The sequence below is a fragment of the Heterocephalus glaber genome, unplaced genomic scaffold, assembly GCF_053883595.1.
Source record: "Heterocephalus glaber isolate CG9 unplaced genomic scaffold, H.glaber_assembly_v1.0 deba00001532, whole genome shotgun sequence".
NCBI classification, from domain to species: Eukaryota; Metazoa; Chordata; class Mammalia; order Rodentia; family Bathyergidae; genus Heterocephalus; species Heterocephalus glaber.
The window spans coordinates 17,502,376-17,519,232 of record NW_028258330.1 but is presented as its reverse complement, the minus strand read 5'-3'; the positions used below and the strand labels follow the sequence as shown (position 1 = coordinate 17,519,232).

At 36.0% G+C, this 16,857-nt stretch overlaps 1 protein-coding gene across 7 annotated transcripts in view; it reads right to left on the bottom strand.

Moving 5' to 3' along the window:
* The window catches only part of Gpcpd1 (glycerophosphocholine phosphodiesterase 1), a 55,249-nt gene that overhangs the window by 29,466 nt on the left and 8,926 nt on the right, over positions 1-16,857 (bottom strand). For all 7 annotated transcript variants that reach the window (XM_021255027.2, XM_004840786.4, XM_013070719.3 and 4 more), the window contains exons 3-6: positions 14,736-14,829; positions 12,320-12,404; positions 4,823-4,898; positions 2,958-2,999 (exon numbers count right to left, since the gene is read on the bottom strand). In XM_021255027.2, the coding sequence (XP_021110686.1) occupies positions 2,958-2,999; positions 4,823-4,898; positions 12,320-12,404; positions 14,736-14,829 (297 nt within the window). The remainder of the gene's footprint in view (positions 1-2,957; positions 3,000-4,822; positions 4,899-12,319; positions 12,405-14,735; positions 14,830-16,857) is intronic.

Genomic DNA, 16,857 nt, shown 5'->3' with positions numbered 1-16,857 from the left:
GAGATGACAATCATAAATATCTACGCACCAAACACTAGTGCGCCCAACTATATAAAACAAATACTAGCAGACATGAAAAGTCATATATGCACTAATACAATTGTAGTGGGAGACCTCAACACCCCACTGTCACAAATAAATAGATCAACGAGACTAAAAATGAGTAATGAAATACTAGAACTCAATCAAACTCTTGAACAAATGAACTTAACAGATGTTTACAGAGTCTTCCACCCCAAAAAATCAGAATACACATTCTTCTCAGCTGCACATGGGTCATTCTCCAAAATAGACCACATACTCACACATAGAACATGTTTAAGTAAGTGCAAAGGAATTGAAGTTATCCCCTGTATATTATCAGACCATAGTGTGATGAAACTGGAGATCCATAGCAAAAGAAACTCAAAAAATTTCATAAACACAAGGAAATTGAACAACATACTTCTGAATAACCAATGGGTCACAGAGGAAATTAAAGAAGAAATCAGACAGTTCCTTCAATTAAATGACAATGACAAGAAAATGTGGTTTTTTAAATAAAATGGAGTACTACTCAGCCATAAAAAATGAGAAATTAGAGACATTTATAGCTAAATGGATGCACATTGAGGTGTTACTCTTAAGTGAAATAAATAGGACACACATGTGTAAATACCGAATAGTTTCTCTAGTGTGAGAAACTGAAAGTGCAAATAAGGACCAAAAGGTATAATAGATAATGTGAAATAGGAAGAAAAGGGGCAAGGGGGAAGGGGAAGTGGGACGGGTAGGGGAAAGGAAAGAAGGGAGTGGAATTAATAGGAGAAAATGGAAAAATGGAAACAAAGTCTTTGTAAATAGGGAGGGATGGAGGGGTTGAAGGGAGGTCAGAGGAAGGGGTAAAAATAAGAAGCAAGATAGAGTATATAAAGGTGCAAACTTCCAATGATGAATGTTATTATACTGTATACCTAAAATGTACCAATGATTAGAATGAATAATTGGTAATGCAAAATAGGAAGAAAAGGTCTAAAGGGGTAGGGGTAGTGGGAGGAGCAGGGGAAAGGAAAGAAGGGAAAGGAAAAATTATGGGAAATGGAAAAAATGGAAATAGTCTTTGTAAATAGGGAAGGATTGGGGGGTGAAGGGAGGGCTAGGAATGGGGAAAAAATAAGAACCAAGATGCATCATGTAAAGGTACAAGTTCCCAATGAGAAATGTAAATGTGTTGCATACCTAAAATGTAACAATAAAAGAATTAAAAAAAAAAAAAACACACACAAAAATAATAATTGTCAAATTTTAAACAGTTTTTAGAAATGGACAAAGTCAAAGAAATGACTTTCCATCCTGAAAGCTAAATTTAGGATGGCAAACCTCACCCAACAAAGTAAAAAAGAAAAAAAATTAGGAAAAAAATGCCATTTTATGACTATACACAATAATTAATAATAAAAAGGAAGGACATAACGCTAGGCATTATAGGTAAAGAAATGAAAAATTACTCCTCCTAAAGAGAGCTCTTCAAAACAGGCACCATAAATAAAATTTATAAATAAAGAAGACAAAACTAAAACAATAAACACAAAAGTTATTCAAGTATTACAAACTATGTTATGATGTAAAGCATTCTAAACAAAATTTCAGAAAAGCAAATCCATTCTTATCCAAACACTGGCAGATATGCACATTGCTAATATGTATAAACATACACAAAGAGTAAAACCACAACCAAAACATTCAGGTCCTGCTCATTTCAGAAAAGTAAACTGGTTATCAGCAACTTATCTCTGGCTCAGTTAGCACAAACACAAATTCCGCCCACCCTTTTCCACCTTTGAGTCCTAAGGTAGAGTTTTCTAAAAGGAGAAGGCAAGTTAGCAGCATGATCCTGAGACATTAAGAATTCCAGTCACTGGGGCAGGGATTTAGCTCAGAGGTGCTGCTGCCTGCCTCAAAAGCACTCTAAGTCCCGAGTTCAATCTCCGGTACCAAAAAAAAAAAAAAAAAAAAAGAATTCCAGTCATTGAAGAAAATCTGAATCCTCAGAATATTATTTACAGAAGCAGGAAAGCATGCAAATACACAGCATTTTCAGCATATTCTGAAGTTCAAGCATTTCTACTATACTGTAAATTAAGCTCCAAATTTCAGCCAGAATTACTACAGCAGTCTGGCTACTTTACTGAAAAATTCATATACTCATATAAACACTCAACATGCACAAACTTAGCCTAAGAGTAATGTTTCACACTTTAAATGTTTAAAGACACAATACCATTTCAAATCTTCATGTTTAAAAAGATAATGTTAACTGTTAAGTATACGACTTTTAGCTGGGGATTTAGCTCAGTGGTTTCGCCACCTGCTGTGCAAGCACAAGGACCCGAGTTCAATCCCCGGTACCAAAAAAAAAAAAAAGTATACGACTTTTAAAGAGAGGTGTGGGTTTTTTGTTTAGAAACAGGGTCTTACTATGTAGTTCCAGGTGAGCCTAAACTCACTATGTGGCCCAGGCTGGTCTCAAACTCACAGCAATCCTCCTGCCTCAGCCTCCCAAGAGCTGGGATAAACAGGTGTGCGACACCATACGTGGCCAAAATTTTTTTTTAACATTTATGGGTTAGAGAATTATAACTCAATAAATGTATAGTCTCGTCAAGTCGGGTTAATTAGTATTATCACCTCCTCAAATAAGTCTACTGCTTTTAAATTAATTATATAAACTCACATACCCGAAATCACCAATCAAACAATAGTGTTTTAAAAACAAAACAGTGTTTTATCTTTTTGATGTAACACATAAAAGTGTAAAGTGTAAGAATTACATTGGAAACTATTATTTAACAGAATGTATTTGTTTGTTCGGTCTACTTTCAAAATCAGACAATATTCTATTTCCCATAGCCACATATTTCAAATAAAATGTATCTCAATCACATAAGTAAATATTTTCAGAACTCAGTCTCACTTACTGTGGATTCCAAATTGTCCATCATCAATAATAATTTCACTTTCTAGAATTCAAGGAAAATAGAAAACCTTGTTAAAATTCATGACTATACAAAATGAACAAATGAGAAATCACCAACTTTAAGGACTTTTTAAAATATTAAATCTACAATTTAAAAGCCTAAAGTGAATAAGCATATTTATTGTAGCCCTCAATAAAGAATTCCTTTTTAAGGAGTCTAGCAAGCAATATAGTTCTTACAGACTTTGGTTTATTATCCATGACAGTGTAAGGAACAGAAAGAAAACCCCTCAGAGAGGTGCTCTAGAGGCATCAGAACGACTTCCACACCCTCCCATGGACGAGTTAACAGGTGGCTGGATAATGATAACCTCTTGTCAATTTTTTTCAAACCAAAGGTCTTGGCACAATTAAAATGCTTATTCTTAGGTAGTGTACATTCTGAACTTTTCTAATACATAATTCTTCTGAAATCTCAACTATTCTCTATGGCCAGCTAAAAAGCTTTTCAAACTGTATAAACTTACCTGTATATACAGAGCTGTGAGGAACTACCAAGAAAAAACTAAGTGCTAGCACAACCCCTTCTCCTAACAGTTCAATTAAATGAAATCTGTAAAGCCCCATTTCTCTAAGTAAAATACGAATTATCATTCCTTCCTACCTCTTTTCGCAGTTTACTTTAAACATAGTCTGAAATTTTTTAAAATAAATGCTACAGTTTCTACAGATCCTCAGGTAGATTTCACACAACTCCTAAGTTTTATTTTCAAAAGCAGTAAATTTCTTTCTAAAGAACAGAAACAAAATCACTCCACTTCTTATGATTAAAAAAAAACAAACATTTAAGTGCAAGATGCTTTAACTTAATACCTAATACGTTTCAACCTCAGTATGGGACTATTATAATTCTCCTTGTGTAAAATTTCTAAATACACTATCAAAAAATGTAAAACAAAAAGAAATCCAATAAAGAGGATGGAATGAGACCTCTATTTAAATAAGATGTACGTCCATGATACAAAGTAAACCAGAAACACCCACAGCTTTCTAATCTAAGCTAGTAAACAGACAACTGTTATCCTTAAATTTTAACTTTGCCTAAAATCTAAAAGACACACTTTTCAGCACTAAGTCCATTTACACATAAACACTGTAATGAAATGGGTAGTGTATGTAAAATCAACTTCATATTCTATTTTCAGCATGGAAAAGGAAATTCAAAAGTATCTGTATGAAGAGAAATGCCAGTTTTAGGCACAAGAAAACTGACTCACATTTTAAAAACAAAGAAGCTCTCTGAATATCAATTCTAGCATAACCAGCAAAGAATTTTAAGCAAATTAAGAGGAAAGTATGTAAACTGTAACAAAGAAATTTGAATTCATTTATACAAGTTTATTCACATATTTACTAGCTCCAAAAAAAATTTTAAAAAATAAGGAGAATAACTGATTCTATTGCTCTTACTCTTCAAATCTAAAAATTTGAAAGATTTTGTTTTGGATTACACTTTTCTCCTCAAATGCTATCTAAGTCTGAGCAAATAATCAAGGCCACAGATGCTCAGCCAAGAACATTGTCTTAAAAACTTTCTAACACATCCATGAAAACAAGCATTTCATAATAAATTAACCTAATCCATGAAAATAAAAATAACGAACAAGCATTTCTAATAAAGTTTACAAAGAGGCAATTAAGAACTGTTTAGTTTTGAAAGATCCGTGAAATGCTAAGTGAAATTTGTATACTGATAATGCATTGACTTTAAACTTTAATAAATTTTAATAAATCTCACTAAGTCATTGTGCAGCATATTAGTAACTTTATGCATATGCCTCAAACAGATGTAGTTAATGCCCATACCTAAAGGGGTTATTGATCGTGGTTGTAGATGAGTCTCCCACTTGTGAACTATGACTTGACATGGACCACCGATAGTCTGCAATTTAAAAGTTAAATGTCTGCAATAATCTCTCATATCTTATTTTCTACCCATGACTCCATTAGATGTTTGTGGCCTAAGTCTTATACTAAATATGAGATCAAGAGATTCATCTTGGTAATTATCAGTATATAAAGTCAGCAATGTACCCCCGATCACAAAACATGATGAAATGCTGGAAGAAAATGAGGTAGTAAATTAAGAAAAATGAGATGAACTGGCACATAAAACTCTCTTAAACCTATTTGTAAATCTGTCTATAACACTCAATTGTTTAAAAAGAAAAAATTGGGGGCTGGGGATTTAGCTCAGTGGTTTCGATGCCTGCTGTGCAAGCGCAAGGACCCAAGTTTGATCCCCGGTACCAAAAAAGAAAAAATTTTAATTTTGAACTGATATTCTGTCATGAAGTTAACACCAAATACACTTTCATATGTCAGCAGTAAAAGAAGTATTACTAGATAAAATATTTGTCTCCTGCTATGTTTTAAAGCCTCCAGCTGAGTGTGGTGGCACATGCCTGTAATCCCAGCACTTGGGAGGCTGAGGCAGGAGGGTCGCCGAGAGTTTGAGGCCAGCCTGGGCTACACAGTGAGTTCAAGGCCAGTCTGAACTACATAGTGAGACCCTGTTTCAAAAAACAAAAATGTCCAGGTGCTTGGAAAAAGCCTAAAACAAGCTTACAATAATAGGAACAAGTACTTTGAGATCAATTACAAGTTACTTGAAGAACTAAAAGGTATAAAATTGCATATTTATTTAAAGTAAGTGGGAAACAAGCACATCAGATTTCACATATCACAGTAACTAGTGTTTCTAAAGAGCCCACAGGAAACCCTAAAAGAAAGGACATATACACAGGTAAATCTGAACACCAAGTATGACAAAAAAGAATTAACATTCAGTTTGATTCTTATGACTAAGAGGTTATAAATTCATGTGATAATTCCTAATACTGTCTTCTGCTATCATGTTCCCTTACTAAAAAAGAAAATAAAGCTTTATATATTGTTGTTAATAACCTACACAAGCATTTTAAAACAAGACTGAACTACCATCAAAGATTCCCTGAGTATTCCCTAAAAGACTGAAGTTTATGTATTTTTTATTTCTCAATTTACTTTATTTTTTGGAGACAGAATCTCGCTGTATAGTTCAGGATGACCTCAAACTAACTATGTAGCCCAGGCTGGCCTTCGACTCAAGGCAATCCTCCCGCCTCCCTAGTGCTAGGATCATTAAGTGTGCATCATCATGCCAGGCAAGACTGAAGTTTAAAAGCGTCCTATTTTACTTTAATTGTTAAAAAAAGACACTAAAGTTATGTGCCAAAACAAAGTCCTTAAATACAAATTAAAAGAAAAAATCTTCAAACTGTAACCTTATAAGGTATTGCAATGTTTTTTGTTTTAACACGTTCTCTAAAGAAACTTAAAAAGTTAGCAAAGAGAAAATGAAAAAATTGGGCCAGGGATTTAGCTCAGTGGTTCACCACCTGCCTCGAAAGAGCAAGGACCCAAGTTCAATCCCCAGTACCAAAAAAAAAAAAAGAAAATGAAAAAATAATCCATTTTCACACCACTTTGGGATAATCTCTATCAACATTTTCATATAAATCTTTGAGCCCTTTTCTGGACATACAATATACTCTTAAGATATCTAAAAACTTCAAGCTTCTGTCTCTATAGTACATGTCTTTAGATGCATTAGGTACTCTTCTCTGTATCTTATTGGATTTTAATACTGATTATGTAAGTGTACCAAATAGCAATATATATGTAATAGATAAGACATTTTATTAAATAACAGATAATTCCATCACTTAAAGAGATAATTTAAAGAAAAAATGGAATTATAGCTTTTTCAAATGGGAAGGGGATCAAGAATTGGAGGAAGGGCCGGGGATTTAGCTCAGCGGTTTCGCTGCCTGCTGCGCAAGCGCAAGGATCCGAGTTCGATCCCCGGTACCAAAAAAAAAAGAATTGGAGGAAGGAAGGGCCAGGGATTTAGCTCTGTGGTTCTGTCACTTGCCGTGCAAGCGCAAGGTCCAGAATTTGATCCCTGGCACCAAAAAAAAAAAAATTGGAGGGGAAGGGGATAAAAAAGAATTAAGATGTGTTACATATGTGTACAAATTCCCCAAGATAAATGTAATCATTATGTACTGCAAATGTACTAATTAAAAAATACATAATTTAGGGGCCGGGGATTTAGCACAGTGTCACCCTGAGTTTGATCCCTGGTACCCAGCCCCCAAAAAACCATAATTTAAAAAACTACCAGGAAAAATTCCTTTCTGCAAACTCTTTTAAGAACTAAAACAGCATTAGATATTTATTCAAATTACTAACCCTACAATAGTAAATGAAATGTTCTTTTCCTCTAGCTGAATACCTCATTATAAGGGTTCACTAAGTGGCATATGAGGTAGATTTTTTTTTAAATGTTAAGACTGCTCACCTTGAAATATGGTAAATATCTCCATTACATGGAGATACATTTAATTTTATACCCACTACATTTTTTTTTACAACTTCTTTCCTGACGCTTTCAAAATGTTTTTTAAGTCTTTGTTTTTTGGGGGATTTTTTGTTACTGGGTATTGAACTCAGCACCTTGTACTTGTGAGGCAGGCGCAGTGCCACTGAGCTAAATCCCTGGCCCTCCAAAATGTTTTTTACTTTTTTTTTTTTGGTACTGGAACTCGAACTTGGGACCTTGCGCTTGTGAGGCAGGCAGCATAACCACTGAGCTAAATCCCTGGCCCCTTCAAAATGTTTTTTAAACATCTAACTTCTTAACCTCCAAAGATGTACATTAAAAATAGAAGCAATGCTTCTTAGCAACAAGCAGCCAAAATAAACTATTTTGTGCCTTTTTCCCACCCTCCTACTTCTCATGTTCCCCTGCACTCCCTCCTCAAATCCCTTTCTCTATAAAGATGTGTGAATTAATGTTCTTATAGAAATTACTAATCAAAAGTGAGTTGAAATGGGTTCCATGAATATATATCAACGTGGATACAAAGTGAGTAGAGAAAAAGGGAGGGTTTATTTTGCTTTGTTTCTGAAATTCAAGTGCCACGGGAACCTCACACAATGTTGACTATGATACCTTACTTAATCATATACAAATAGTCCCATGGATTAAAGATTTGATAGGCAACAAATTTCATATTTTTAACATCTCCACACTCATCTATTTTAGTAACCCACTCCTCACCTCATAAAATCATCTAGATTTGAATAATTATTTGAGGAGCAGTATAAAGTGACATTTCAACAAATGAGATAACTGTCCATTAAACTCACACTAGAAATCTATGTTGGTTGGTACACAGTGATTAAAAAACAAAAAGAATACACTGAACTTCCAAAATCATTGATTACTATACTAAACTTCAGAAAGTAATCTTAAATCTTAGCCTTATGGGGCCGGGGATTTAGCTCAGTGGCACCACGTCCGCCTTGCAAGCTGCAAGGTCCTGAGTTTGATCCCCAGTACCAGAAGAACAAACAAATTTAGCCTTACTAAATAAAGTTCTTTAACAACAAAAAAGCCTAAATATTGGGAAATTCAAATTCAAAATGTTTTGTTTTTGAGACAGGGTCTCACTATGCAGTCCAGGCTGGCCTCAAACTTGTGGCAACCCTCCTGCCTCAGCCTCCTGAATGCTGGGATTACAAGTGTATGCCACCACACCCAGCAAAATCTGTTTTGACTCCAAAGCATGCAATCTTTTCTACCATGTTGGCTGTAATAACTGATTCAACATCTGTTAATTCTATTCTGCAAAAGGTTGCAACAATTTTAAGCTTTTAGAATAAAGTGCACAAGGTGGCTTTTGAGAAAAAAAGATTACTCCAAGACAATATCCCATTAACATTACTGGTAGAGGGCTACGGATTTAGCTTAGCAGTACCGTGCCTGCCTTGCAATTGCAAGGTCCTGAGTTCAATCCCTGGTACCAAAAAAAAAAAACCACACACACACACACAGACATTATAGGTAGAGTTCTTTCACAATTTAGTATATTTAAGATCAGGTGACTGTAGAAATGTTTAACAAAAACATAAAAACATCAATTTGTTTCTGCAAAAAATGTTTTAATTATATTGCTTTCTTAAACAGTGACATCAATTGCCTATATCAATCAATAGAAGGAAAAGATTATCCAACATGTAGACTGGGGTTTTGTGTTTCTTTTTAACAATCCAACAAGCAAAATTTAGGCAATCATACAATATTACTGCTTTCAGATATGAACTTTGAAAATTTTTTACTGATATTTTTTCTTTCCACAATTCTGAAAACAATCCACATATAAAAGGGAGCGGCTGAGCTATTTTACCTACAGTGCCATACAGAAATCAACTCAATTGTTATTTAAAAATCAGTTTTTAGTAAGAGCAAGTAGAAAAATGGTTACCTAAGCATGAGTAAAACAAAGGAAGCTAGGTCAATAGACATCGCTGAGAAGGTTAAAATCTCAAATTAATAATTCAGAGTATCTTTAGTATTTAGTAATAACTTTATTAAGATATCATTCTTGCACCAAGGATTTAGCTCAGTGGTTCTGTCACCTGCCTTGCAAGGGCAAGGACCCAAGTTCGATCCTCGGTACCAAAAAAAAAAGAAAAAAATCATTTATTAAAATAACAAGCTTAGCTATTATGAAAATAAACAACTATCTGCCTCTCAGAGGTAACTGATTCTTTTGCTAAACAATATAAAGATCAAGTGAAATTAAATCAAAACAAGAGTTTGAAATGAATCTGATGAGTAAATGTTAGCACTTATAAACATTAGAAAGAGACATGTTACCGAAAAATAGACCCAGTTTCACTAAAAGAAAAATTTGAAAGAATGTAATTAAAAATTGGCTAACTTTTCACTACAAGTAAACATCCCTAAGTCCAGTCACAAGAAAAAGGGGGGGGGAGACATGGATTTTAATAAGATGTTTAAATTACATTACATGTTTATTCAAAAACTGATGAAGATATGAAATTAATGGACTATATGTAGACTCATACCAGTGTTCTCATTCTAGGAATATTAAATTTGTTTCCCATGTTTAATTAAAATAATAGTTTGTCTTGTTACTTCCAAAATTATCTTAAAATTTGAAATATTAACTTTATTCTAATTTCACAAAGTGTAAGAGAACATATACAGCTGTGAACAAAACTGAGAAAAAAGATTCCAGTACTCAACTTCTAAACTAAAAGTAATGTGCCATAAAAAGCAAAGTATGGAAGAGAAAATATAAATGGTAAAATTTTGTCACAATAAAATGTTAGGGGCCGGGGATTTAGCTCAGTGGTTCTGGCGCCTGCCTCACAAGCACAAGGTCCCGAGTTCAATCCCCAGTACCAAAAAAAAACCAACACAATAAAATGTTAGTAATGAAAGGGCCCTACAAAATGTATAGTTCAAACCCCTCATATTTTTTTTTTGGTACCAGGGATCAAACTCAGGACCTTGCACTTGCAAGGCAGACACAGAGCCACTGAGCTAAATCCCTGGCCCTCAAGCCCTTCATTTTATAGAGGAAGATGCTACAGTTGAAAAGTCAAGTGACTCGTCCACATCTTAAGATTTTTAGTTTACCTGGTTAGATTTATTCTAAGTTTTTTGACCCAATAAAATTAATCTTTTCTCTAGTTTCAGATTTTTAATGCTCTCATCATTGCTATTTTCCTATCATTATTTATCTTTATAAAATATGTACTGCATTCATTTACATCACTTCAGGAGTAACACACATTTTTTTACGCATTATTTCTATCATTTGACAAAGCGCAACCAACAGTTTTGATATTTCTAATAAAAAGTTTCATTTAAAAAGTGCCACCAACTTTAAAAAGAAGTGTCACGTTAAGCTGGTGTGTAGAAAAAATATCCATATGCATGGGATTTTATGTAGCTATTTACTCTATTCCATGAAAAACATACTTACCATAGCAGCCCCTGCATCACACGGTACATGTGTACACGATACAGAGCAAGCACCTACTTAAAGAAACACACTCACCAACATATACTGTAAACTTTTGCAAGTATTACAAGGTGAAAATTTGTTGTTTTACTGTTAAGCAGACTTCTTGCCAATTTTTTCCAAAAGGCATTTTTTTGACTGGCTTTTGATTACATTTTCAATGAAGAGGAAATACTACAGGGTTGTCTTAATTTGACCTGTGTTGACAACAGTCTTATTTTAGAAAACTATGCCCAAAGGACTCATGATTTTTCTTGTCCAAATTTCCCTTTCCAAGTAAAAGTCAGTTGAATTTGCATTACAAAGCTAAATTTAATATTATCAGGATTCTCAAACTATGTTATCCCTACATAACTGTTTAATTCACACTAAAGAACTTTGCCACAATGCACAACCTCCATGTCAAATAAACAGATACTTGTTTAAGTTATTAAAGACTATTGTCAAAATAAGCCAACACAATGATCAACCATAAAATAATTTAAGTTTATTTACTGAATATTTACAAAATATTCTTGGAATAAAAAAGTAATAGGTGCAAAAGCCAGCTGAAGTAGGTTTGTCAGTTTTCTTTCTTCTTGATAATGGTGGCTAAAAGAATGAGGTAATAGTGACTGCTTGTATTTTTCACATGTAGAATAGTATTCAAAGACCTCCAACAGAAATAGCAATTTTAAAAAGGTCCAATTCATGTTTTGTTTCCTACATCTCTGTCCTAAATCCCTATTTACATGCAGCCCAACTGTACCAAAGGTAAAAATCTGAAGGAAATGAATCCTTGCCGTAAATAAGTATTTGCAGACTAAGAGAAAAAGAATCAACTTTTTTCCTTTTCTAAATATGAAAACAACCCCAAAATAATAAATCATTGTGAAAAGAAAGATTGAGAATGAACAGCTATTCTAAAGGCCTTCAAAAAAGATCCTAGCTAATTAATACTAGCTTCTGGAAAATGCTAAGAGGACTCCCATCTTGCTAGGAGTTGAAACAATGCAGCCAGTAGGAGATGGCTACTGCAAAATAATTTTTAAAACAACCACTTAAAATTGCCTATACACTTCTCTAACTGTATTTTTACGTACGATTAAACACAAAAAGAAAAACATTTGCAACTGGATACTAACCAGTTTACAAAGAAAGGTCACAGAAAACGTACCCCTATAAAGAACATTTGTCAATCAAAACCAATCTCATAAGACTGTTACTGAACATACTTACTATTAGTCTTTTAAAAATTCCATGGCCGACATCTGCTCTGAAATGGCTACTTACTTGCTTTTTGATATTAAAATGTTACTGAGCGTTCTATTCTTATTTGACCACAACACTCATTTTACTTTTAAAGTTTTCAAACTTAAAGTCAGTTGCTTTTGAAAGAAGTGGTAAAGAAACTGGAAACCAGATAAAGAAAACATACCTTTGGTTCTAAAAAGTATCCTTTGTAGTAGCGATACAGAACTGATATTCCCCTAGTGAGTGCAATGGTTGCTTTCCATAACATGCTGCCAGGAGGAAAGATTAAAAAGAGCATCAACATTAAACTGAAATGTATAAAGACCCCATAACTCACAACCACTCAAATAAGGTCTGTGACCAACTCCACTCATTTATTCCTGCACAGACTTTTACTCCAGGCCTACCCTATGCAGGCAATGGAAATGAATGGTAAGTATTACAGGAAGGCTCCCACCTTCAAGGAGCTTGCTTTCGGTAGGAGTGAAGGGAGGGGGAAGGGGAAAGGAAAAAATATGAGGAAAAAAAAAAATGGAAATGATGTCTATGTAAATAGGGAAGGGTGGAGGGGGTGAAGGGAGCACAGGTAATGAGGAAAAAATAAGAACCAAGATACATCATGAACAGGTACAAACACCCAATGATAAATGTAAATGTATTGTATGCCTAAAATGCCAGGGATTTAGCTCACTCGTTCCAGCGCGTGCCTTGCAAGAGCAAGGTCCCGAGTTCAATCCCCAGTACCAAAAAATAAAATAAAATAAAAAGTACCAACAAAAGAACTTTAAGAATAAAAAAAAAAAGAGCTTCCTTTCCTTAGACAGACAAATAAGCAAACAAGCAAGCAAAATGCACTGCATGTTCTGAGGCTTTGCAGCAGAGGCCCAGGAAAGAAAATCTTGAGCTGAGACCCAATGATGAAAAGGCACCAGCTATATACAGAGCCTGAAACACTCCAAGCAGAAAAGCCAAGTAGCATAAAGGTAGAAACCTACGTCAGGATCTTCTGTTGACCTCCCACTTACAGAGCTTGCTACGAGGTTCTGGGACGGAGGCTTTCAGGTCACAAGTGAGGGGCAAACACTGTCAAGCTACATGCATGTGGCCAACCCAAATTCTGTACTCCTCTTCCTTTCACTGTTGTGTACAGGCTCCAGCTATCCCCGCAGCCAACCAATCAGAATCTGTAACTTGTTTCAATTCAAATGTTTTCCTCCGAGCTATGATAAAGAGCTCACTACAATTCATAATTTTAACCAAGTTTTAGCTTCAAATAAAAGGTCGCTGGTACACAGAGTGTGTCATCAGCATGACACATGTCCTCTGCCAGTCCTCAGCTATGTTTATAAGGGGAGATCTGTTCATGATGATACTGGTACTTACTCTTTTTTTTTTTAGGTTTTTGAGATTTTATTATTTTAGGTAGGAATTAAAAAAAATTTTTTTTATAGCAAAACATTCATTGTGGTACCTACTCTTTACTAGAGTTTTATTAGGCTCTCACAGAAGGATGAGGTGTTTATCCTTTTCAAGGGACTTTTTCCTTGCATTTTAGAACAGTGACTGTGAAGTTGTATCTGATCCAGTATGATAAACTGCAACCCCAGACTATGGAGTCTTAAAAAATAAAATAAAACCTCAGACCTAAAAAAAAAAAAAAAAAAAAAATCACAACACTCTGGGTCATTCTATTTTCCTTTCCTTGCTCACCTAAGGCCCTGACTCTCTGTCCTTCGTTACCTCCTTCAGTGATGCCACCAGTACTCCTCGATCTACACACTGTAAGGGACCAGTCTTTTCATTTGTTTAGCCCAACTGTCCAGCAACTAATTCTCATCCGCATACCCAGGAAGTGCGCTGAGTTCACCATGACATGTATGGACGTCATGGCAAAGTCAATCTGCTATGAATGTCACTGTTTGCTGATCTCGATTTTTGTATTTGTCATAACACAGACTGATAAGTCTTTTGGACTAGCACTGGTTCACATTTTCAGTGGCCCTGCTCTATAGGAAAATTGAATTTGGGCCTCCAGACCCTTAACCACCTAAAATGGTGCTTGTACATAACACTTCCAAATACCCACAGGTGACTAAGTACCAACTCCACTGACATCTATGGATTCTATCCTAACCCCTTTTCCCTGTATGTGTGCTAACTCAGGCCTAGAGACTCTAGATCTGCCCAAGATTATAGATGTAGTTCAATTTGAGACCCTGGGCTTGCGGGGGAAAAGAACATGTACTGAGGGCTGGAGACACAGCTCCATGGTATAGTGTATGCTTAGTATGTGTGAAGTCCTGAGTTCAATTCCCAGAACCACTATCATATTTTAAAAAAAAGAAAGTACGTACTAAAAATTCAAAAGATAATGCCTAAATTTTGTTTTAAACATTAAGTGGTTGAACAAAGGAACCTATTTCAACACTCAATAACTTTTATAAAAATAAAAACGTGTAAGGGCTAGGGATGCATCGGAGTGGAGGAGTGCAGGCTGGAGCCCTAACACCCTCAGTCATACATACTATTGCACTTTACACAGTCCCTAAGCTTTCAATATGACATCACAATTACTCTGTACCTGACATTTCCTTGCTTACCTGTCACCTGTCTCACTGTCTAGAAGAGCCACAGCATTCTGAGGATTCCAGTTTCCCAAAGCATCACAGCTTCCACATATTGCAAAAACTTCTCCTAAAAAGAAACAGAAGAATTAAAGTCTTTTCCTAAGTAGGAAAGTTTCGATTTCAGCATTAGGAAACAAAAACAAGCAGTCGTGCTAGTTCAACCAGACACAGAGTGTCCCTTAGCTGAGATGCAAGAGCCTCACTGGAGACAGGGTGGGATGCAGGGACCACACTGGCACCTCCATCCAGCCTCAGTCCCTGTCATCAAGGCAGCTTCTAATTTAGAGAGGCAAAGGCTAAACTCCTAGAGAAATTCGAGAGAAATATTAATCAGTATTTTCCAAGAACTCAAACAATGGCTATTAACAAGCTATAGATCAGAAACTTTATCAAATCTGGGTGTGATGGTACAAACTGTAATCCCAGGAGTCTGGGAGGCTGAGGTGGGGGAATGAAAGTTTGAGCTGAGCCTAAACAACTTACCAGATCCTGTCTCAGACTAAAAATAAAATATGGCCTGGGGGTTTAGCTCAGTGAGAAGGCCCTGGCTTCAATCCCTAGCATTGCAATAAACACACAAATAAACAAACAAACAAAAAAAGCAGCAATATAATTAAAAACTCATTGAAACAGACTGATGTGTTAAAAAATATAGTACTCCTTACTAAAATAATGACTATTGTTTCATCTGAACACTGCTTATCAATAGACTTTAAAAGCTAACACATGGCTACTGCTCATACTTGCTAAATTTTGTACATTTAGCAAAAGCTCACATCTTAAATATAAGTATGCAGAAGTTTTTGCTGTGTATCAACACATTTTGAATTAGTATAATTAAAATTCATAAAGAAAAAAGATAATGAAATGAGTACAAATACCAATTTGTCTCAAGGCAAACTCTTATTATTTCCTCAGAAAGGACTATGCATCAAGTGGAAAAAATGTTTTGTTTTTTTTTTTTGTACCAGGGATCGAACTCAGGACCTTGCACTTGTGAAGCAGGCAGCAGAACCACTGAGCTAAATCTGGCCCTCAAGTGGAAAATGAAACTCGGGAGAATCAGTGGTTCACTTTGCTCCTATGGGTGTTTGTCCTGTTGATTCCTAGGCAATATGGATTCTAATTTTTTCTTTTTTGAGTAAAGGTCTCGCTATATAGTTAAGGCTAGTCTTGAACTCACTATGTATCTCAGGCTGGCCTCAAACTTGCAGCAATCCTCCCGCCTTAGTCTCCTAAATGCTGGGATTACAGGCCAGCACCACCACGCCCAGCAATAGGAACTTTCTACTAGAATAAACAGAGCTCTCTCTTTAGTTAGCCTCACTTATAAAAGATTATAGAGTTGCTAGGCACGGTGGTGCACCCCTGGATTCCTATCACTGAAACCAGGAGCAGCAGGATCACACTTTTGAGCCTAGCATGGGCAATTTAGTAACTTAGTGAAGCTCTGTCTCAAAATAAAAAAATTTAAAAAGGACCGGTGATGTAGCTCAGTGTTAAAGTCCTGGGCTCAATCTCCAGTACACACACACACACACCAAAACACAACAGAAACCTCAAACTCAGAAAGGGGACCAGTAGATGGAGGGCAGGAGAAGGGGTGGGGAAAGGGATGAAAAGGAGCTGGGATGTGGTGTGTCTACATGTGCCAGCTCCCTGCAATGAGTTATTGTGTGCTGCAGGCATGTACTAATAAAAAAAAAAACAAGGGGATTTACAAAGAGCAGCTCCACACACCCTTTTCACTTGTTCCTTACAGCTCTCCCCTCCCTGTTGGATCCTGCTCAACACTCAGCACACAATGCACCCTCCTGCTGCAGTGGGGAGACCAAGGTGAAGGCGTGCTGTGAGCAAAGTCTCCCTCAATGTTCCCTCCTTGTCCCTCTCCCTCTTCCTCCTTTCCATCTTCTCCCTCCCTCTAGTCCGTGAGGGTGACTGTCCCCCTCGTAAGGCTGACCCTACTGTGAACTAATTCTGCGGGCCAGCTCCTTCTAACTCCAACAGCCTTGAAGGGTACAGTCAGCTCCGAAGTCTTCTCTGCAGAGCAGTCCAAGGCAGGATCAGAAGTGAGGGCTTGTGGAAGAGAGCCAAT